The sequence below is a fragment of the Mauremys reevesii genome, linkage group 1 (genome assembly GCF_016161935.1).
Source record: "Mauremys reevesii isolate NIE-2019 linkage group 1, ASM1616193v1, whole genome shotgun sequence".
NCBI classification, from domain to species: Eukaryota; Metazoa; Chordata; order Testudines; family Geoemydidae; genus Mauremys; species Mauremys reevesii.
Window position 1 is genome coordinate 277,664,302 of NC_052623.1, and position 24,850 is coordinate 277,689,151.

The 24,850-nt window shown below is 40.4% G+C and overlaps 1 protein-coding gene across 13 annotated transcripts in view; it reads right to left on the reverse strand.

The window, feature by feature from the left end:
• CFAP54 (cilia and flagella associated protein 54) overlaps positions 1-24,850 on the reverse strand; it is a 223,036-nt gene that overhangs the window by 75,790 nt on the left and 122,396 nt on the right. For all 13 annotated transcript variants that reach the window (XR_005592555.1, XR_005592556.1, XM_039519521.1 and 10 more), the window contains 9 exons: positions 24,328-24,480; positions 15,597-15,791; positions 14,774-14,861; positions 14,153-14,362; positions 11,936-12,002; positions 8,676-8,858; positions 4,957-5,043; positions 3,011-3,133; positions 879-932 (listed from right to left, as the gene is read on the reverse strand). Coding sequence is in view for 11 of the 13 variants with exons in the window: in XM_039519521.1 (XP_039375455.1) it covers positions 879-932; positions 3,011-3,133; positions 4,957-5,043; positions 8,676-8,858; positions 11,936-12,002; positions 14,153-14,362; positions 14,774-14,861; positions 15,597-15,791; positions 24,328-24,480 (1,160 nt within the window). In the remaining 2 variants the exon portion in view is untranslated. The remainder of the gene's footprint in view (positions 1-878; positions 933-3,010; positions 3,134-4,956; positions 5,044-8,675; positions 8,859-11,935; positions 12,003-14,152; positions 14,363-14,773; positions 14,862-15,596; positions 15,792-24,327; positions 24,481-24,850) is intronic.

Consider the following 24,850-nt stretch of genomic DNA (forward strand, 5'->3'; position numbering starts at 1 on the left):
TCTTTCCTGCTCTGCTCTCTGGACTATGAACCTATACTAATGGGAGTATTCTAACCAAAGGACTGAAGACCTTCCAATCATTTGGAAGCAACCAGAGACTTAACAAGCCAGCAGTTTTTTTTCATCACTGCTTCAAGCCTGATGCAAGAACTTTGTAATTATTGTATGTATTTGATTCCTTTAACCAATTTTAACTCTCTCTTCTTTTCTCTTATAAATAAACCTTTAGATATTAGATACTAAAGGACTGGTAACAGCATGATTATAGGGTAAGATCCAAGTTATATATTGACCTGGGCATGTGGCTGGTCCTTTGGAATCAGAAGAGCCCTGTGGTTGATTAAATTGGTTTTAAATAACCACTCATCGTTAAGTCTAGTGCCTGGGAGTTGAAACAAGGACTGCAATACCTAAGGAGGCTGCATTTCTGACTTCTTGTTAGCCAGTGTAGTAAGACAGAAATTTACTTTTGACGCTTGTTTGGTATTTCTCATGGAAGAATAACAACCAGTTTTGCAGTGTGTCTGCCCTATTTCTTAGCATTTGTCCTGAATTTGGTATTCTCAGTTATGACCCACTGAGGCAGAGTGACACTAACCTCTATCCAAAGAGGCCTGTTGTGAAATTTAATGTTTATGAAGTGCTAAAGAGTGTTATTAACACAAAATTAATAGTATTATTATTATTAATAATAATAATAATAAAAGGAAACATTTACAGAGGCATATAATGGACAATACAAAGTTGTATAGAAAGCACAGAAATAGGTATATTCTCCAGGTCACATAATTCCTATTGACTCTAAGAGGTACTATGCAGGTGAAAAGTCATGCTCTGCACTAATATTTTAGTTCTATGAGACAAAGTTGTTTTCTTACCTGTAAGTTTGCGTTCGACAGGAGGGGGTTTGATGAGTTGAATTTCTGAAAAGACTGTAATTATAAATGTAACAATGAATGATGAATGAGTTGCTGATGATCTTACAAGGAACTTGGGGGAAACCCATGTAGCGGTACAGTGTCACATGCTATATTGTCATATAAGCCTCAGTTCAGAAACGGATTTAAGCATGTGTTCTAATGCAATTGACTTCAGTGTGGCTGAGCACATGTTTAAGTGCTGCTCTGAATAATGAAGGTTCCCAGAGGGCCGAAGAAAATACCACTAATGGTACTGGTGTCCTCTAAGGCCCAATCTAGTGGGGGTGCAATATGTTCACTCTCTTTAGGAAACAACATTGGTATCCTACTCTTGCAAGACTTTCAGCTTCTTAACCCATGAAGTGTCTTCCTATGGCATTTGTTTGAAAGAAATGCTGGCAATTTTAAATAAGATCATCTTTCTGTGCAAACACTTTTCATTTAAGTAACGTTTCATATGAAACCTAAGATTACTACACATTAAAATGGGGAAAGGAAGATTTTTTTCTCCTTTATTTTAGATTATTTGTGTTTTTGACATTTTGTATATTTTCAGCTTCTTTGTAATCAGTTTTCCTTAGTCCCGATTCTGGTCTCAACAACACTGGTGGCATAGGTGCCGACTTTTGCTCCCGCCTGTGGGTGCTCGAAACCCCACCCCCCCGCCTCCAGCCCCACCCTGCCCCCACCTCTGCCCTGCCCCCATTCCAACCCCTTCCCCAAAGGCCCCATCCTAACATCAGGAATCATAACATTCAAAAACCAGTAGGAGAATACTTTAACTTGTCTGGTCACTCAATAACAGACCTGAGGGTGGCAATTTTGCAACAGAAAAGCTTCAAATACAGACTCCAATGAGAAACTGCTGAACTCAAATTGATATGCAAATTAGATACAATCAACTTAGGCTTGAATAGAGACTGGGAATGGCTGAGCCATTACAAACATTGAATCTATCTCCCCATGTAAGTATTCTCACACTTCTTATCAAACTGTCTGTACTGGGCCAGGGGCGGCTCTACAAATCACGCTGCCCCAAGCAGCGCGGAGCGCTGCCGCCGCCCCCCCCCCCCGGTCCCGGTCCCCTCCCTCCTCCCGCTCCCTGCCCTGGAGGAGGGGGCATTTGGCTCGGGCTCCCGCCGCGGCCCCCTGCGGCAGGGCCACGGCACCCGACGCGGACGGACGCCGCCGCCTGCCGCAGCAGCGAGCGCGGGAGGACGGGCGGACGGCGGGACGGCGGCACAGGCATGACTGCGCGCTCGTCCCGGCTCCGGCCCGCCCTCGCGGCATGCGCCGCGCATGCACACCGAGCCAAATGACGAGGCACCCCGCCCAGCCCCCCGCCCCGCCCGCTGGTGCCCGGTGCCCGCCCCTGTACTGGGCTATCTTGATTATCACTTCAAAAGTTTTTTCTCTTACTTAATTGGCCTCTCAGAGTTGGTAAGGCAACTCCCACCTTTTCATGCTCTCTGTATGTGTATATATATCTCCTCACTATATGTTCCATTTTATGCATCCAAAGAAGTGGGCTATAGCCCACAAAAGCTTATGCTCAAATAAATTTGTTAGTCTCTAAGGTACCAGAAGTACTCCTGTTCTTTTTACATGAAAGGAATGTTAAAGTTGCAAAATAAAATGTTTCAAGATCAAGAGATACCCAAGTACATACATCCTGAACTCTGTCCCTTTGTGCATATGCATTATAAGAAAGGGTGAAATCCTGGCATCACTGAAGTCAGTGGGAATTGTGCCATAGACTGAAATAAGGCTAGGATTTCACCTATAGCCTTAAACTACATGTTCACATACTATCTTCCTGCAAGATGCCTGCCTTACTCATTGTACAGGCTGGATGACACACAGTGAACAAGGAAGGTATTCAAAATTTATTTTTGTCTTCACTGTTCAATAAATGGTTTTCTCCCTCATTCAGTGCATGTCACCTAAACTACTTATTGCATGATGCTGGAGTACTCGTAATTTCAGGAACTAGTAATGGCTCTACTGCTTGTAAAGGTTTTGGATCATTATAATTCTATGAAGGAGAACCAAGTAAGGGTATAAATATAATTCAAGCATGCATATTTTACCATCATTTTCCCAGTAAGTCTGTAGCCTGCAGGTACTTTCCAGGGAATTTTTTCGCCGTGATTGAGCAGACACAGTTCATAGAAAGCCTCCGCAAAAAATCCTAAATCTGTAAGTACTTTAATCTTTAAAGAAATAAGAAACTGAGATTTAGTTTTAGTGCCTTTTCTTAGTCATTCCATTTCCTTACAATATATTATATTAAAAGGGAAATTGTCAAGTAATTTTGACCCAAAGTTTGACCATTTAAAATGGACACAATTTAATGGAGAATGTTCTCTGCTAGACAGCTATCCTGTATATCTTGTACTGAATAAATGAACCCAAAAGCTGAAGATCTCCTGTAACAACAATAAAATAAACTTTCTCCAAAACTGAAAAAAAAAATCAATTAGGCTTCAGGTTTGGTTAGAACTTTATAGTTATAGTTCAAGTCAGTTCCTATGTTATCCAAATCAATGTACTCACCCCTCTCCATAATCCTCATAATTTCCTTGAGTTATCCAAACTCTATAATTGAACACTTTCACTTACAAGTTATGCTATTTGTAAAAATGCTCTCACACTAAGATTTAAAGAACTTTAACAGGAGTACAAATGAAGTGACAAACCTATTCCAAAAGTTATGACAATGTTCTTGATGGCATTATTGGTGTTGACAGTGAGTAAGGAAGTGAATAAGGACAGCCACATTCATGTACACTCCATATTTAAAAAAAAAATTAAAAAGAGCAGGAGACATCTTGACTCCAGTGCCGCACATTGGGGCTCGGCAGAGGTCCACTGAGGGACAAGGACGGAGGAGCCCGGTTCCTCATAAGTGCTCTCTCTGGATGAGTGGAGCACTGAGGGTAAAGACCTCGCTAGGGAAGCTCTCTTTTTGTGAGAGTCTCTTGTGGAGAGGTCGAGGCTCGCTTCCTGATAGTTTTGGAAGTCAGAGCCTTATCATTGCTTAGGGATCTAGGTTTATGAAACTCCCTGGAGGACATCTCTTGCTGAAGTTGGAGGGATTTCTCCATCAGAAGCATTTTCAAACAGATCCCTATAGTGACTTGCTCTTGACTTCAAGTTGCTGCAGTGTATGCATTTCTGGGAGATCTGAGTTTCTCCCAGACAGCGGATGCAGGATGTGCTGGTTCATGGCAGGAGTCACACTTTTAAACCCCGTTGAGCCCAGCATGACTTCAGTAAGCCTCTTCCCCCCCTTCCCGATAGATGAGGGTGGGAGTTAATTGAAGTGGTAAACCATGGAGCTATTTGTAAACAGAGAACTAAGTAAAGATATTTTTTTTGTTGAAGAAAAACCTCTAAGAGGAACTAACAAAACTATGTAACTAAGTATAGACTAATAAGAAGTTCCTATGTAACTTTTTTTTTTCCAGAAAGTATCAAGGAGAGCACTGCCAGAAAGTATCAAGGAGAGCTCGGTCTGCAGCCAAGGATGGTTGAGAAGGAACTGAGGGGACGGTCGGGGGTGCGCGCTACAGGAGACACCAACGGCTGCATAAGACTGCTCCTGTGCGTGCCCTTCCCCCGACCGAGTACTGCTGCGAAAAATCTCCGATCTCTGGCGCAGGGATGCACCAACAGCTAGAGTGGAGCACACACAGGGACACCACTCAAAGAATTAATGTTTGCCAAAGAAAAAGTCCAGACTCAGAAGGCAATATGTTATGTTCATATTTTTTACTATTGTAGGAGTCTTGATTAGTAAAGACAATAAAAAATAATAGTGATTTCAATCACAAAGGACTCTCATTCCATCAAGATGCTCATCGAGAGAAGAAATATTGAACAAGAACTCAAGTATAAAGTATTTCTTTTATAGTTCATGGCACAATGTTATATACCAAGCAATTGTAAATCAATTCATTTAGTAATAAAGTTAAATGAAAAGTTTATTCAAACATGTAATATGTTGTAGCAGCTAGAAAGTTTAATACATTACCTTGAGGATTCTTCCTTCAATACATTTAACCGGGTCCCGACAAACTTCAGAAACAAAGTATTGGTACAACGTAAACAGTGGCAAAACCTGCAGAAAAAAATGTTAGGCGGTCTAGACATAAAAGCCAGAAAGTCTGCCAATACAAAAATACAGTACTGCAAAGTCTGTACATTAAAGAAAACACATGAAAGTAGCCTAATTTATAGTGCTAGTACTTCCATTGCATCCTTCTGCTTCTCTTGTGTTCTATGAAGAATGGATACTTTACAAAATTCTGTAAATGGTTAAAGCCAATCCTACTATTCTTAAGAGCACTGTCTTTCATCTGATCAATACAACAGAATTTAAAGTTTCCTCAAAATTGTCCTCTTAGCTCAGGGGTGTTTGATGTACCATAAGAGAGTACATCTACTTGAAAGAATTTAGTACACAGGGTTGCTCAAAGAGTCTGCACTCTGATGCCAAAAAATTTCTAAAGCAATAACTAAAAGGATAAAAATATACCTATGACATTATAAAATATTAAATACCTAGTCAAATATAATAATTTTCTAATTTAAACTATTTAGATTAGAATACAAATTGAATCCTGACAAGGCTCAGTTGAGTTGGACCTGCTTATCCAACAGTGAATGTGTCTCTTGATCTAAATTATTTTTATTAGACAAAGTTAATAAAAGGTAAATGCTTGATCCTATAATCTTTACGTATGTGATTAATATTTAACTATCCAAACAGACCCATTAATTTCAATTCAACTGCTGATCTAAGGGTAACTCTCACAAAAAAGTATAATGTACTAGGACCCAGTCCTTCAATAATAAATAAACTTTGTTTGCTATTTTACAGATTAAAATATACTCGGGTTAAAAATCATATTTGGATTAACATTGAAAGAACTTTTGTAATATGCTTTACTGTTCTCCACTTATACTGTTTGTTTTCTTTTTAATTTTCTTTCAGTGTAGACAACGAAAACAAACTAGGCAGTGTTTCTTTGGTTTATAGTTATTTTCTTGTCAATGTCACTGTACGGTTCTCATGAACTAGTTTAATAGTGCTGTGTCTGTATTACAGAGTCCTCAAGGGAATCTTATTTTGTTCTTAAAATGTTTTCTCTGCAAATTTAAAATATTTCTAAAAAAATATATTCTGTAAAATATTATTTTATCAAACCAAAATCTGGAGCCAAATTTGACCTCACTTTAAGTGTGCTTTAATGGTGTCCATTGTCCAAAACAGTCCCACAACTGATTACACTGTACAATGTAGGTGTACATTGTATCGCTTCTCGGCTCTTTGAGCTCAGATCAAATGTAGCTCTTGCCCTGCTGGTACTGCTATTGCAGTGCCTCTGATCTATGGCTGATTAGCTACTCTACCTGATACAGCAGCAATGTGTCTATAAATGTCAATAAAGAGGTGTGTGAAGTACTTCTTCAACTAGCAATCTGCTCTCTGAGACAGATAAGCAGGTGAGAGTGTGTGTTTCATTAAAGTAGGAGAGAAAGAAGCAATCTGTATAGAATAAAAATTAACCTGGAGGCTAGGAGGGGACAAAATTAAAGTGGAAAATGGGAAGGAACTTGGTGGAAGGCAGGGGTACAGACCAGAGCCTTGCAGCAGGACCTGCTGCCATAATAGCAGAAGAAGGTAAAATGTACTTTGTTGCGGATGCGATTGGGTGGACAAAAAAAAAAGAGACTGTGGCAAAATAAAGCAAGTTTTTCTTTTTTTGTTAAATAAAGTTTTCAATACTTAAGCGAGGGATAGAAAGAAATTTGCTGTCTATTATAACAGGAGTTAAAGTATTTCTTACATAGTTTAAACAAGATTTGTTTTATTCTTTTAGTGATAAAAATTGTGTCTGAATTCCATTTGTATCTATATTAAGCAACTTTTAAAAAAATAGCATAGGAGAATCTGATTCTCTTGCAGGATTTGGGGGATCTAAGGTTTTTGTGGGGGGGGGAATGGAATAAAAATGCAAGAAACAATGTGGGAGCGGCTGGGAGTGGGTATTGCAGGGCACGACGGAAGCAGAATTAAAGAAACAGTCCCGCGCAGGGCTCTAGTAAAGATAATCAATAAGGGAGGGAAGTAGTTAAGACAGCTCTTTAAGAGAAGGAAGAGAAAACGGGAGTGGGGAAAACAAAACTACAGTCAGGGGCGGCTCTAGGCACCAGCGGCAAGCGCGCAGCGGGCGGCATCCTGGGAGGGAGCGTGGCTTGGCTCCTCGGCGCCGCGCCCGCCTGCAGGGTCCACCGGCGGCCGGAGCCCGGGACCTGCCCTGCTTCAGGAGGATCCCCCGCCCCCCCCTCCCCTTGAGCTCCCTCAGGCATGACCGCGCAGGTCCGCGCGCGGCCGCGGCGCCGGGGACCGCGTGCAGGCGCCCGCGCACCCGAGCACGAGCTCTCCCCGCCCCCCGGGCCCGCCCGCCCCGAGAGAGGGGACGGGCCGGGGGGGGGGAGGGCGCGGCGCGCTCGCGGGGCAGCGCCGGGCTGCCTAGCTTGTAGAGCCGCCCTACTTTGTGACTACAGTAACTTACTTACTAAATCTATAATTAAAGTTCTCTAATGTGCTTTGAATATATTGCATTTACACTCACTCTTGGAGTACAGTGGCTTTTGAAATCACATATATTATGTGTTTTCCTCCAGAGTGCTTAGGAACAGTAGACACACAATGCATTTTCAGCTTCATGTCATGTACAAGTGCCCTATCTATGCTAACAAATTGTAATCCACTGACAACCTGGACACACCGTGAGCAGTAGAAAAGCCAGCAGCTGCATCTACTTAGGAGGACACAACATAAGCACAGTAGTTGTTTAGCTCTGCATCCAATTCCATTTGTAAATTGGATAAAATCCTAGTTTATCCCTTCATCTGGCTTCATGTGAGAAGCACTTCTATGCCTGAGCTTAGCTCTACTCATTGACTAGTACTGACACTTTCAAGGAGGGAGGAAATAAATGAGACAGAGAGAGACCATTACAATATTCCATCAACACTTCTTTTAATATCATGGCATGAAATAATACATCAGTATCGCTGACCTTACACACCCAAAATGTACAGACCCTAAGGCAGTCATTCTCAAACTTATTTGATCATGCCCCCCTTCTTTGTGTCTGTAGTAGTTTATGCACTCCCGGGCCCAGGCACCCAGCCAGCAGCCGTCACTCTCTGGCCACACAGCTCTGAAGGCAAAGCAGAGAGCGGTGGCTGCTGCCCAGGTGTCCACCTCTGAAAGCAGCACTACCGCCGCAGCATAGCAGAAATATGATGAGTGGCATGGTATGGTATTGCCACCCTTACTTCTCTGCTGCTGCTGGTGGCTCTGCCTTCAGAGCTGGGCACTTGGCCAGCAGCCGCCACTCTCTAGCTGCCCAGCTCTCAATTTGTGCAGAAAGCTTTTTTCCCCTAAAGCTTCTCACGGCCCGTCCCCCCCAAATACATTCCATGATGCCCCGAGGGGCACCCTGCTTCCTGGGGCAAACACACACCCCGGTTTGAGAATCTCTGCCCTAAGGGATTAAAAAATGCAGAACTCTGTGCCATGACCCTGTTGCAACAGCCCCCAGACCATTAGCCAACAAAGATAACAAGGGCTCTCTCCAAAACATGCAAGGTACCCACAACAGATTAAGCATAATAATTTTCTATTAAATATGATGACTTACAGTTCATTCATATATGTTTTTGAATAGTACTTACTATTAGATTTTGCTTTGCACAATGCAATTCAAATATAAGGAAACTCAGACTTGCAACTACAGTGGAGACATCAGCTCTGTAGCGATCAGAGAACAAATCAATGCCAGGAATAAGCGTGTGTATTTCATATTGTGCAAAGTCACAATCAGCTGTGGGATGTGGAATAGAGACTTTAAACAGTGTCTGAAAATAATAAAAATGACATATTTGTAAGTATATATGCAGCTGTGAAGCATAAAAAAGGAGGAACAATTCCCAAAACTCAAAATGAAATTCAGTCAACTTCTATATTTCACCTGGCTCCAAATGAAACCATGCACATTTGTAGAGGAATGATTAATGTTTTCATGTCTGAACCTTGATAGAGTAAGAGATCCAGCTGTAGATGGATAGAAGAGAGCATCAGATGACACTGAGCAAAGCACAGAACCAGATCTAGGTCCAGGAAAGCCACAAAGAATGTCTGTCTGTCTGGACAAGTAAATTATATTCAAGGTAAATTAAATTCAAAATTACTGCTAATTTGCTTCCAGTGGCTTTCTCTGTGTTCTTCTTGTCTCATCACTTGCTCTGACAGGCAGGATGACTATCATCATCCTCAAGTATTTCCTGCTCTCTAATTCTCTCCTCTCCGCCTTCAGAATTTTCTGGGAACCTATGCAGTCCCTGAGCAGATTTATAACAACCAGTTGCGTGGCAAAGGGAAAGATGCTAGTAGTCTTAGTAATTTGTTGACTCAGGACTGGGAAGGAAGTCTGCAATAAACAAACACACACATATACACACACACATACACATCCATCCCAATAAACAAAATTACCACAAAAGAAGCCTCAGCAAATATTCCACTTCCTGCTAAGAAACTTTCCTAATGGGGTTTAGGGCTCAGCTCTCCAAGTCAGAGCTCATCCAAACAAGACTTTAGAAAAAGTGGAACAAATATAATAGTAAATCTCCAGAGAGCCTCTTGAAAATGTGTCAGGTAACCCCTGGAGAGAACCCTAGAGAGTGGGAACATCCTGGATAGTGATGGCCATCATCCTGCCTGCTAGCATCTTTGCTATCCTAGACCAAGCCACAGAATAGTACTGTTTATGACACATGGACAGTAAGTTAAATAGGGAAAATGTGTTTTCTTTGCATTCTTTACTAAAGTTGATCCATCTTAAATGGATTTTAAGGGGCTAAATTTGTAGAAGGGCGAGTATTGTACAAGATAGAAATGTTGCCTCTGAAATTGAAAATTCCTCCTATACAGAGTCTATGACATCACAATTAGCACTTATTGCCTAGAGACTTGCTGTGTCTACACTACCACTTACGTCAGCAAAAGCTATGTTGCTCAGGGATGTGAAAAAACACACCCCGAGCGACATACGTTTCACCGGCACACGTGGTAAGTGTGCACAGCGCTATGTCAGTGGGAGAGCCTCTCCTGTCAACATAGCCACTGCCACTCGTGGAGGTAGTTCTATTATGTCGATGGGAGAGCTCTTTCCCATTGGCATAGAACATCTACATGAGTGATCTTCAGTGGCGCAGCTGCATCAGTATAGCTGTGCCACTGTAAGAGCACTAGTGCAGACATGGCCTTACTGTTTATATATTCATACAGCAATGTGAAACACAAAATAGCTAGCATAAACCTGGGCCAATAACTAGATTAAAGACTATACCAGAAAGAGGACACCGTGTTATAAAACAACCTTCCAAACCAAACAATAAGTTATGGGACTCTATCCTTGTCAGGTACCATGACAGTGGACTGATCACATTTTGCAGCACACTCTTCCACCAAGCTACAGCCATCTGAATGAACTAGGAGAGGTCCTACTCCAGTCATGCACAAGTATTTCCAATAGGATAATATTGTGATGATCTGGCTAATACTATTGCTCTCTGATGCATGGAATCAACATTTTTCAGCTTTGTATCACAGGCGCTATAGCGCTAATAGATAATGGAAATTCTCCTTTTGCTCAAGTGTTAGGATTTGGTTTCTATTCTTGGTGAAGTTAACAGGGCTTCAGTTTGAATAGGTTCTATCCTCATGGATTAGGTGGCAGAATAAGGATCCAATGATGCATGTGATTAAAATAATTCTACAAATTTTCTATTCTCAATTTTTTTGGATGAAGTTGATTAAGTTTCTGATGCGCCTTGGTATCTATTAGCATAGACCCCTGTACCTATAAGAAGTCCAGTTGACAGGATATTTGTGATCCCTCTTTCAGGATCCCTGTTTTTAGAACTGCCTCAAATCTCCATTCCCAGAGTATATAGAAACATCTTTACTCCTGGCTTTGTTTCCAAAAGGTTGCATTCTTAATTTAAGTGTTGCGTTGCATGCGGGCCGGATAAAGCACAACAACCAATATGATTGCAAGCTGAATCATTTATTATTTACAATGCATCATATTATATAGGCTTCCATTAACAACACAACGTCACACACACACACATTACATTGCTGATTGTTTCTTTGTCTGATACACACACTTTTTCATCATGCACCCTTTTTACTTTTTTTTTTCCATTTCATGCAATCTGATTGATTCCACCATTTGGCACCCCACCCTGCCTGGCATCTCAGTCTTTCTCTCATTTCTCTTTACTTATCTCTTTCTCTGTCTTCCTGCTGCTGTGCTGTGCTGTTCAAGGCAGCATAGCATGATATAACTGTGAACCCATTTAAGGATCTTACTTTCTTCGTAAGTGAAATTTTTATTCATTTGAATGTACTGCCATACCTTTTAGAAGAAACTTCTAACACGGTTGAAATTTTAGCAAGAATAGTCAATATTTTGCATTACCAGAAGAAACATTCTGCAGTGAATTTTTGTAAAGTTTCCATACTCCCAGTTACCTAGTTAAAAATTTATGACAATCTATGAAGACTCTGTAGTGATCTGTGACAAGAAGCAGCCTGCTGATATTGATGGTATCTACTTCCAGAGGAAAAAAGATATATTTGACTGGCAAATGATTTAGCCATCTTCACATTTCAATATTTTATTTCTTCTCTGGGAGACTAACTTCGTATTGAAATGATAATTTTTTAGACTAAAATACAGAAATAATGTTAAAAACCCCATAATGAACACAACTTAATGTGCATACATTGGCATCTGCCTTCAATCTTGACTCTACAATAATTTGATACAGGAATATTTTCATATCATTGGTCATTTATTGAGCTTTATACCTTGAAAACAATATGCCAACTACTGAATAAATTCTAAATGAAAATATATCCTTACCTTAAAGAGTATAGCAGAGAAAATGCAGCATTTAGTTCTTAGTCTCACATTTGATGTCAATATGTACCTGAGTAAGTATAAAATATAAGCAGACATTTGAATGTGTTCATTAATTTACGTTAATTAACACAACTTGTTTTCCCTACTATCATTATTATTAATAATAATGAACTCTAGCAGTTTTCCAAATCTGAAAATGTTAAGTCACATGGCTTAATGAACTACTGGAAGGTTCTCAATATTATGGTGATGAGGGCAGTATAAGAACCTATATAGAAAAAAGAGAAACAAATAGATATGTGGTTATATCCTCCCTCATAATATCTCACCAGAGATTTCATGACTATTGGCCACTATTCTGTGTATAATATGTGCAAGGTGCTTTAATCTTTTGCATTTTATGGGGCAAAATCCTTACCTCTGCTCCAGACCCATTACTTTGGGTAAAAGGGCCAGAGCCGCATAAATGGGCTCTAAAAGACCTGGACATTGATGGAAAAGGATTCCCCCAGTGCAGGAATTGAGGAAGACAGCTGTAAGGCTGCTTTCCCAGGACTCCCTCACAAGCCCTAGCTTTGACAGATATGGCAATTTCCTGCAACATCCTTGGGAGACCTAACTGAATTAAATTTAAGTATCTTTGGGGTCCATTGTATTAAATGAATGGGTTATGTATAATTGTGAGCCAGTGTTGTATGTTACCTCCAGTGTGGGGATATGCTACATATGTGAGACCTGGAGGATCAAAGGACTATATTGAACAATGTGCCAGATAAGAATGGACTTGTGGAACAAAAAGTGTTAAGTGGTTTTCCTGGGGAGTATGTTGGGGGAGCTGAATGCAAATTCCACATCTCTGAGGAATGCAGAAACCCAGCCTTTTTAAAATATACCCTGAGGAGAGGTCACTGTCTGCTGATCACCTATTACATGAGACCAAGATCAAAGGCCCGTGCTATAGAAAAGAAAAGGCTGAACTATTCCTGATTGTTCCGGTTCTGAATCCGAGATAATCATGAACTTGTAACCACAGGGAAAACACAGTTGTGAGTTTTGATGGAGTGATACTTATCAGAGCCAGAGACTGGAGTTGGGGTGACCTGTTGTAAGCTTTTTAGCATGCGTGTAGATTCTTTTATTGTTTTAATATGTTTTCTCGGTAATGCTCTTAGCTTCAGAATAAATGTGTTCACTTATAAAGAGCTATATTGTAATTCATAGCTGTAGGCCATTAGGCTGTCCATAGCCTTTGAAGAGAAAGCAAACAGGAGATGGTACCCTGTTTAGGCAGTCTGGCTTGCTGGGAATATCAGTGTAGGCAGGGGAAAATATCAGTGTAGGCAGCCAGACGAGGGTTGCTACCCAACAGAGGTGATGGCTGCTGACATGGGTGCCCTTGGTGGACCACAGAGGGGGAATACAGGTGCTGTGCCTCTTAGAGGCACAAAACAGAATCTTAACTATGGTCTTTTAATAGTATGCATATGATAGCTTGGCTGATGTAGTTATTTGTGGTAATCCTGCACACAACAGATAAAACTTCATCTGATCTAAGACTAATCAGAAAAATTACTATTTTCCCCATTAAATTTGCCCCAATATATTAATATTCATTAAGAGCACTAACTTGAAAATGTTGATGTTTCTATTGAAAATTAATAAGGATGTAAAGTCCTTTTGGCTACAATTTGTCAATCATTTATTAGATTTTTACATTTTATACATATATTATTATTCTATTCCTATGATCTCTACCTATGCCATACGGCTGCAGTTAAAATCAGAGGGCAGTGCTTGAGAGAGGGGGCTGTCCACAGAGTGTTCTCAAGGAGGGCCACTTGCCTTTAGAATACTCTCCACATGCTGGTCTAAAATAGCTCAAATCTGTTAACCTTCTGGGTATGCAACAAAGTTCATGTGCTTGCGTGGGAATTGGAAGAAGGCTGAGAAAGCTGGGAGATTAATTTTTGTTTTAAGGAAAAACAGTGATGCAGTGTGGGAATTTACAGTTATACTGTATTGGGCATGCTCACTGTTAATTAGCAAGAGACATCATCAGGGTAATAGGAGAAGTGCAGCTGCTTTGACTGATTTTGTTTTATAACTCCTCTTTAATATGTTTTTAAATTTATGTCGGGGCACTCAAGGCCTTGGATTGGCATTTGTTGGTGTGGAGTTCTAAAATCTAAAGAAATACATTAAAAATAAAATACTTACTGAGCTATCTTAGCTGCTAAAACTGCTGCATGCAAGCACCCCCAAATTCCAGCTTGATAAATACATTTCTCACTAAAATGTTTAGAACTTCCATCCGTAAAGTCGTCAGGAACATTTTTTGAAAAGCCATCTAACTCTTGCCAGTTGTTAAGTACATCAGCTATGTTGAGTGTTTCATCAAGGGCTTGACACCAATATTTAAAGGCAGATCTGTAACACACAAAAATGCATCCATCATATTGCTGACATCTTTTGTAGCAGAAGAAGAGTTTTATTCTGCTTTCTATCAGCTACAAATAATTCTTATTCAAACAGAAAACTGGAATCTAATTTGTAAGACAAAAAATAGAATTTTTGATCATCTCACTAAACAATATATTACTAAGAAAAAATAGCTGTATGGTAAATGACACAGTTATTTTATAAAGTCACATATATATTGGTTCCAAAGAAAGCCATTGTTTAATACAGTTAGAGAAAATGGATGGGAGAACAACATGGAAATGAAGACAGCAGATTAACTTGTAGAAGAGATGAAAGTCAGGAAAATTACTGATAAAATTACAAAAATAAAAACTGTATCATTTTTGTATGTATACTGTTCATCCAGAGACTATGTACCTCTTCTTTCCTGCATAAAAGTGAAGATTTCCAAGTTCATGCAGAGCCTGCACCTTGAGGTCTCGCTGGTTATTTATTTGAAGAATTTCTGTTTTTCATCAATAAGAAAAAATCCATTATAACATTAAAACCATTACTGTATCTTGAACAACTTTGCAACAGAAATAAATTTGCACACAGGAAATAGTAAATAAGATTATGAATATTTTATGTAAAGGTTTCTGAGGATTTGGGGATATTTTAATTTCAAATGTGTAACTATGGACCCAATCCTACTCCCACTATCTCCAACTGGAGCAAGAGCAGGACATACATGTGAATCTGTTTCAGACCTACTAAATGGACAGAACCTGTTTGAAAATAAGCATTCATGATAAAAATGCAATTCTCTGATTTCTACAGGTTGCATACAGCAGTTTAAAAAAATCATAAACCCCCTTAGCTGTCAAATGGTTTCCTCGGAAAAATCTGTAAAAAGAAGTAAAGGGACACTGTCAGATGATAAAATCATGAGCCAGATTCTCAACTGGTGTAAATCAGTGAAGCTCCACTGAAGTAACATTTTTCATATGAAGAGATAACTACTGAAAATTGTGACTGAGGTATTGGCTTGTTTTGGATCATACTGGGAAAATTATTTTTTATTGAGAAAGTGGGGGAGGGCAGGGGCTGTCCCATAAACACTATGGGGATGAGGAATACCTGCTGTGAAGACTGTCTGACATGAAAGGGACAGAGAATAAAACTGCATGAAGAGGAACATGAACATAGGTATACAGAGTTGTTTGTATTAGCTGTAAACAAAAATATGTAAATATCTTACCAATAGTTTTTTCATATGAAGAGACAACTACTGAGAGCTGTGACTCAGATAATGGTCTGCTTTCGACCATACTGGGGAAATTAAATTTTTCTTGGGAAAGGTCAGGTGGTTTTGGTAGAAATGTCAGTTCAGCTCCCACACTAAATTCCACTTTTCCATTTGAAAAGATCTGATTGGGTACTCTTCCAACAGTTTCTAGATCAGAAATATAATTTATTTACTAAATATAGGTTACAGCCATATTTCCTTCACATAAATGCTTCTACACCATATCACCCAAAGAAAATATTTTCAGTGTATGATTTCTACATGGCATTTCTGGTCTTTATAATAGCAGGTTAGAAGGAAACAGAAGGAATAGGTAACTTGTGACTAAAAGTGAATAAACATGGGAGCAGAAAATCAGGCTGCATTTTTCAGAAACATTTTCTTTCCCTGTAGTATATATTAATTTGCTCTGAATAAATGAACTGTGATACACTGAGCATTACTTATACTCTGGATTTAGTCTGAAAGCATGCTAAACAAGTAAGTTTTAAAATGTTCCTATTTGTCTCATATAGCTTTCAAGGAGAAATTTTCCAGGACCAGAAACTCAGTCAGCAACTCAACACAATGTCAATCCAGAGATCTACAGCAAATTCAGAAGTATTCTTTGGGCTTCTATTTTACACAGTGATGGATGCTGGAATCATTGCAGACATGATGTTCTATAACTGTGGTTCTTCAAGATGTGTTGTCCATATGCGCTGAGGTTGTCCTCATACACCATATGGCATAAAAGTTGGGGTGACCCCAAGTGTCCCTCAGTTCCTTTGCCAGTATAGAATCCAGGTGTTATAGGATTCTGTAATTGTGCCAAAGAAGCATGGGTTGCAGAATACACTGTGTTGCACTCTATATGATTTTATGAAAATATGCTAATGAGTGTGAATATAATGTAACTGGAATATGCTTCATGCAAAAGGTCTCCTGTAAGGTATCATTACAAAGCTTATAATTTACTGAGTGTGATCATCCTATTTGTATGAATGTATTATTCTTGTATCTGAAATTAGAAATATGAAATATAACTCTAAGGTCCTATTGTAGTTATGCAAAGTGTGGGCCATTAATGGTGGTTTGAAATCTTGATGGCTCCCATCAACCAGGACAACTGACTGTAGATGGCTCTGTTTGCTTGCAGGCCTTCTTGTGAGTCAGGCTGGGAGGAATGAAGGCTTGAAGTCTTACAGTGACATGTGATCATGTCACCTGAACTGGAATCCATCTTTAACCTGGTGCTTTTCCATTTAGAAGGAGGGGTGGGAACCCCAAGAGGGACAAAGGATTCCCACCTTGTGCAAAAGGTATATAAGGGGGTGGAACAGAACAAAGGGGTGGCAGTCATGAAAAATCCCCTAGCTACCACCTGAGCTGGAACAAGGGCTATACCGAGGGAAAGGATTGTGTCCAGACTAGGAAGGCATCCAGTCTGTGAAAGAAGCTTACTGGAACATCTCTGAGGGTTAGATTTGATCTGTAATCACTTTCCTACGGTATTAGGCTTAGACTTGCATGTTTTATTTTATTTTGCTTGGTAATTCACTTTGTTCTGTCTGTTATTACTTGGAACCACTTAAATTCTACTTTTTGTATTTAATAAAATCACTTTTTACTTATTAATTAACCCAGAGTATGTATTAATACCTGTGTGTTGGGGGGGGACTGTGCATCTCTCTCTATCGGTGTTACAGAGGGCAAACAATTTATGAGTTTATCCTGTCTAAGCTTTATACAGGGTAAAATGGATTTATTTGTGGTTTGGATCCCACTGGGAGCTGGGCATCTGAGTGTTAGAGACAGGAACAGTTCTTAAGCTGTTTTCAGTTAAGCCTGCAGCTGTTGGGGGACATGGTTCAGACCTGGGTCTGTGTTTGTAGCAGGCTAGTGTGTCTGGCTCAAACCAGGCTGGGCACTGAAGTCCCAAGCTGCCAGGGAAAATGGTCTCAGAGGTAGTCTCAGCACATGAGTTGGCAGTTCCCGAGGGGGTTTTCTGTGATCCAACCTGTCACATACACCTCTAGAGGAATCACAAGTACTATAAAGTAAGTAACTGTTTCTTCTTCCCCAAGTGTTTGTCAATATTATTCCACTCCTGGTGACTAACATGCAGTAAACTAAATCATAGAGGTGGATGCTCAGAGTCTACCTGAATAGCAACTACAAGACAGTTTTGCCAAAGTGGGCATCAGATTTTCATGTCTCTACTAAGGAGTAATTTTGTGTAAATGTATTTACTGAATCCTATGTTGTTGCCATTCAAATTTTTCAGATTGGAACACTTCTCAAAGAAGCTGTGGTAGCTGCCTGAGCCATCATGAAGTAAGCTATAATGTTGAATGGTGGGTCTAAATGCGCATATTCATAGTATAGCTTAATGCAAGTAGAAATCTAGCTGAATAATATCTGGGTCTAAGTAGCTTGATCTCTTACCCTATCTGTATAAACTACAAAAAGCAACATGTCAAGTTGGTCACATGTTGTGGAGATTTCCCTCAAATGAGCCAATCATCGGGGTATGGATAAATCTGGACTCGTTTTCTCACATAACAAGGGCCCTCCGTGAAGACCCTCAGTGATGTCCATAGACCAAATGGCAGAACATTCTGTAGATAGTGGAAAATACCCACTCAGAACCACAGGAGGATGAGCAGGATGAATTACTATGTGAAAATAAGCATCTTAGAGGTTGAGAGCTGCATACCAGTTTTGCGCCTTAATGAAAAAAATTACAGAGGGTAGTTTTACCACCTAGAACTTGAATCTGCAGCTGAAGATGGTTAGCTGTGTCAAGTCTAAAAATGGGCACCAGACCCCTTTTTTCCTTCATTATTGGAAACAATTAGGAATAAAACCCCTTCCCTTTGTATTATAGAGGCACTTCTTCCACTGCACCAAGACTCAGAAGGGACTCCTCTTCTTGATGTAAGACACTTGTGAAAGGGGTCTCTGAAAAGGGATTGGGGATTGGGCTGGTAGGTGGGGAGGTCTGGATTTCTATAGAATACCCCATCTCTGTGAACTCTAGACCCACTGGTCTGTAGTGGTGAGGTACCAGGCCCCACAAAAATAAAACAAATGGTTCTGAAAAGCAGCAGGGAGAGAAAAGATACTCCAGAAAATGTACATGGCTCCCGAACAAGGACTCAAATTAGCTGCCTTGATGATGACATTGCAAGGTGAACAGATAATGAAGGGGGATGATTTCCTCCTCTGGTATCTTTTTCTCTTTTTAAGGCCATCTGAACCTTCTGAGTATAGTAACTAGAGCTGATTGGGAATATTGTCAACTAATTTTTTTTATTGGACCAAAACTTTTCATGTATGTTTCAATGAGAAGGTTTCTAAGGTTCAGAATTGATTTTTTAGGGTGGGGGGAAGAGAGAGAAAGAGAGACCCCTCCCTCAGAAAAGCCAATAGCATCATGTAAGGTACTCATCTGAGATGTGGAAGACCCAGGTTTAAGTCCCTGCTCTGAATCAGACAGAGCAGGGACTTGAAGCTGGGTCTCCCATATCCCAGCCAAGTGCTTAGCTATTTTGGAGCATGGGTCTCTTGCTCCTCCTACTCCTCATTGATATTCCATCATAGACCTGAGAAACTTTCCCAATGACATTTTCATAAAAACAGCTACATTTCTGCAAAAGGTTTTGGTTTCCATTGTAAAAATGTTTGGTCAATTTTTTTTGTTTAGTTTTAGCATTAAATCAATTGTATCCATCAAACAGCAGATCTTCTATTGTTGTTTGCACTTCTTTAAGTATGCTAGATGACAGTAGCCAAGAAGATCTCTGTGACAGAATACATCCCAGTATTCATAGTGTACATACTATTGTAATAATCTCTGTACAAAGTATGGCTTGTAAGGTATCATTTGAAAACTCATAATTTGCTGGTCAGTACTGTCCTGATAAAATGTGTGTGGTGACATTGTAAGATTTCCCCGTATGATGTTATTAATGTATGTTTCAAACCCCACAGCCTTGCCCAAAATGAGGTTGGCAAAGGTTCCTAAACAAAGGAATGTGTGCGCTGTTTAATTTAAATTTAAGCAGTAAACAGAGTCATCAACCAGGAAGCGAAACAAAGGATGCTCAAACAGGTGAGAAAAACACAGCAGTGAGCCTCCTTCCACATAGACTTTTTGTCTCCTGGTGACCAGCTGGAAATGTTTTTCAAGAGGGGAACTGAAACTATAAAAAGGGGAGACAACTAGCCTCAGGCACCCTGCCCATCACATTCACTGCATCTGAAGCAACAAAGGAGGTATTTGTTGGACTCTGGGAGAAAGGGTCCTGACCTGTAGGGTTTGGTCAGTAAGACTGCAGAAAGCATGTGGTGAGAAACTTTGCTTGCATCTAATATAGTTTGTTAAGTTAGGTAATAGTAAATGTCTTATCTATTTTTCTTGTAACCATTTGATTTTTATGCCTCATTTCTTGTACTCACTTAAAATCTCTCTCTTTGCAGTTAATAAACTGATTTTATTATTTTATCTATTCCAGTGTGTTTAAATTGAAGTGTCTGGGAAATTCCATTTGGGCTGACAAATTGTGTGCATATTATTATTTTAAAGAAATAACAGACTTAATATAACTTGTATTGTCCAGGAGAGGGCTGGGCATCACAAGACATTAATTTCTGGGGTGAAATCTAAGATTGGGGGTGTGTTTGGGTCATCCTGCAGTATAACCAAGGCAGTACAACCAAGTATACCAAGAGTGTAACCCATATGTGGCTAGGAGGCTGCAGTTACACACAGACACTCAGGTTGTGGCTTGCATGCCATCAGGCTGTTTGTGAATGGCTCACTTTGGCAAGGTATTGTAAGATACCCAAGGTTGCTGGGAAGGGTGACAAAGCCCCTCACCAATCTGGACTGCACCTCAGAATGTGACAGTGAGGTAATACTCCTTCCTCCCCCTGATCATAGATGGGGTTTTTTTTTGGTCTCAGAAGGAAGGTTTCTTTGAGACCTAAGTCCCAGAGCTGTAAGCTGATCCTGAGCTCACTGGAACACTTCTTGAAGAGGTTTACTCATGCTTTATCAGTCTCAGCCACTCCAGGATCTGAAGAGGAGTGCATTAGCCTCGCCACTAAAAAGTGTTTTTGGCAAGCCTCTTTTGCATTCTCTTAGGGAAGGACCTGAAAATTGTACATTTCTCAGGAATGTGCCCTTTACCAAGGCACAATAGGTACCTTATATACACATCATTAACCGGCATCAACACAGTGCAAGATGAGACAAGGTTGGTGAGTGTGACCTAGAGCATCCCCGTATTCACACCCTACACACTACTGTAATAATCTTTGTACAAAATGTGTCTTGTGAGGTATCATGTGAGGGATAGCTCAGTGGTTTGAGCATTGGCCTGTTAAACCCAGGGTTGTGAGTTCAATCCTTGAGGAGGCCACTTAGGGATTTTGGGCAAAAATTGGTCCTGCTAGTGAAGGCAAGGGGCTGGACTCGATGACCTTTCAAGGTCCCTTCCAGTTCTAGGAGATTGGTATATCTCCAACTATTAAAAAAATTAAAAAATAACTAAGCCCAAGGGGGTTGGACTAGATGACCTCCTGAGGTCCCTTCTAACCCTGAGATTCTATGATTTGAATACTAATAACTCCCTGGTCAATAATATCATGGTGAAAAGTATGTAGTAACATTATATATAAAGTTATGAAATCTCCCTGTATGTGTTCTTAGCATATGTTTGAAACCACACAGCCCTGCCCAGACAGAAGTATTCTGAATGAAAAAAAAGTTTACCTCACATAAGTAAACAGGGTCCTTGAAACAACAAGGAGAGGAGATAGGAGAAGACAAGCAAAGAGCATGGAGCCTCCTTCACCACCAGACTCCATGTTGCCCTCTTTGAATAAACTTTACTTTGAAGGGTAACCCTCAGAAGAACTCACTTTAAAGGTTAATTGGACTATAAAGGAAAGGGTCGGAAAAGCCCAAGCTACCACTCTCTCTTTCACCTAAAACAAAGGACCCAGCCTTTGAACTTTGGGAAGGACTTGAGAATTTGGTTAGCCCTGTTGTTGTGAACATGTGGTAAGGATTTTACCTTGAACCAAGTCTAGCTTGTTAAGTTTTAGCTACTAGAAAGCATTTTATCTTTATTGTTCTGGTAACCATTTGACTTTAAAACCTGATATTTGAGTTCACTTAAAATCCTATCTTCTTTTGTTAATAAACTGTTTTTTAATCTAAACCAATCCAGTGCTGTGTTTAAACTGAACTGTTTGGTAAATCCAGTTAAAGTAGCAGACTGTTGAATATTGATTGATCCTTTACAGGGGCAACAGACCTCTAATAACTGAACTGTCCAGGAGAGGCTTGGAGGGTGCAGAACACATGTTTTGGGGGAAAATTGGGACTGGGATATGTTGGAATCACCCTGCAGGTAGTAACCACAGCTGGTGGAAGCCAGAGTGTGACTGGAGTGTTGCTGACAGGCTGCTGGGGTCAGAGCTGCTGGAGCATAATTACAGCTATACACAGACACTCAAGGTGTGAACTGCACACTGGCAGGTTGTTTTTGAGTGGCACGGCTTGGGAGCTACAACAGCAAAGCACTGTGAGGCACCCAAGAGTGCAGGGCAGGTGGTGACACAATCCCTCACTGGTTTGGACTACACACTGGACTGTGACAGTGAGGTAATATGTTTTATTGCATCAATTTCTGTTGGTCAGAGAGACAAACTTTCAAGTTTACCCAGAGCTCTTCTTCAGCTCCTGGAGCTCAAAAGCTTGCCTCTCTCACCAAGAGAAGTTGGTTCAACAGAAGATATTACCTCACCCACTTGTCTCTCTAATATCCTGGGACTAACAAAGCTGCAATAACATTGCATACCGCAATGCAATATAGTCAGTTTTAAACTCAGGAGACTACATTTGACCATATTGTAGATATGTTCATAAATGCTGATCTTCTTGCATTTATTTTTTTAAAAGTTGTGATTCATTGTGTCTTGAAAAATAAATGTTGTGATGCTGGAAAAAGTTAACGGCTGCCATCATGAGGGTCTTTGACCTATAGATAATCAAAGGCCTCACTGTCCTAAGTGCTCTTCTTTCAGGCTAAATAGGGGGAGCAATCAAATGTTCCTTTATGTAGCAATTGCAGTAATAGGAAGCCACATCTCAAGGCACTTGGGTGCAGGACAAGGCCTGAACAAGAACTAACCCAGGGAAAATAAGAGGGGGTTAACTGAAACTATTTGCAAATGCAAAGGCTAAGATATTGGTTACAGATGTATGTCTGAGTGTGAATTCAGAAGAAAGTCAGCAGAAACATGAGAAGCAGTCATGCATGTGGCACTGCGAGGAAACCTAGGGACAGAAGCTTTTCTGAGGCACAGTACTCACTGTAAAGGCAGACCTGGATTTCTGAGAAAAGAAACTGCCTGCTGTTCTTTGTTTCTATTATGTTCAGGGAAACAGAACTCTATCTACCAGGGGTAGGCAACCTATGCCATGGGTGCCGAAGGCGGCACACAAGCTGAGTTTCAATGGCACTCACACTGCCCGGGTCCTGGCCACCAGTCTGGGGGACTCTGCATTTTAATTTAATTTTAAATGAAGCTTCTTAAACATTTTTAAAACCTTATTTACTTTACATACAACAACAGTTTAGTTATATATTATAGACTTATAGAAAGAGACCTTCTAAAAACATTAAAATGTATTACTGGCACACGTAATCCTTAATTTAGAGTGAATAAAAGAAGGCTCGGCACACCACTTCTGAAAGGTTGCCGATCCCTGCTATGTACAATCCTTGTAAAAAAAAACAAACAGGACTGCATTAGAGAAATTCCTAACTCTATCTTCAGCTTCTCCTCCTCATGAAAATAACTCATCAAGATGCCCAAATACTGGCTAACAACTCAGGCCAAAAAAGGGCAACAAGAATTAAATGGATAATGAAAGCTGTAATGAATGAATGAAGCTGTAATGAAGAACATAAGAATGGCCATACTGGGTCAGACCAAAGTTCCATCTAGCTAGGGTGATCAGATGTTCTGTTTTTAAAGGGACAGTCCCATTTTGGGGGACTTTTTCTTATATAGGCGCCATTATCCTCCACCCCCATCTCGTTTTTTTCACAGTTGCTATCAGGTCACCCTACATCTAGCCCAGTATCCTGTCTTCTGACAGTGGCCAATGCCAGGTGCCCCAGAGAAAATGAACAGGTAATCAACAAGTGATCCATTCCCTGTTGCACATTCACAGCTTCTGACAAACAGAGGCTAGGGACACCATCCCTGCTCATCCTGGCTAATAGCCATTGATGGACCTATCCTCCATGAATGTATCTAGTTCTTTATTGAACCCTGTTATAGTCTTGGCCTTCTCAACATCCTCTGGCAAAGAGTTACACAGGTTGACTCTGCGTTGTGTGAAAAAAATATTTCCTTTTTTTTTTTTTTATGACTATGGCCATTCTTATGTTCTTAAAGAGAAAAATGCTTGGTTACATTTTGGCCTCACAAGAATTCAGAATTTTTCTTTAAATAAAAGTGACTATTAACTTACTCTCAACAACTATCACTGGATTTTAAAAACTGATTTTCCAATATTAGCTACTAAAAATACGTACCAGCTGCAGTCACTTGTTATAGGGGTGGTGTGGAACCACACACATTTGATAATTAAGGGACACCATAACAAATACCTTACCTTGTGTGTGAGCAAGAAATAGTGAAAGCAATTTTCTGCTGTGTCTAAGTGCTCTGCTGTGGTATTTAGATTTTTCTAGGGTTTCTCTGAAACATTTCAGTGTGTCTGTCACATCAAGAGGGACACAAACTAGGGCTTGTGCTTGACTGCCATCTAAAAGGAAATAGTAATTAAGAAAAGACGGTTACTCACCGTTGTAACTGTTGTTCTTCGAGATGTGTTGCTCATATCCATTCCAGTTAGGTGTGCACGCGCCGCGTGCACGTTCGTCAGAAGATTTTTACCCTAGCAACACTCGGTGGGTCGGCTGGGCGCCCCCTGGAGTGGCGCCGCTATGGCGCAGGATATATAACCCATCCGCCCCATCCGCCCCTCAGTTCCTTCTTGCCGGCTACTCCGACAGTGGGGAAGGAGGGTGGGTCTGGAATGGATATGAGCAACACATCTCGAAGAACAACAGTTACAACGGTGAGTAACCGTCTTTTCTTCTTCGAGTGATTGCTCATATGCATTCCAGTTAGGT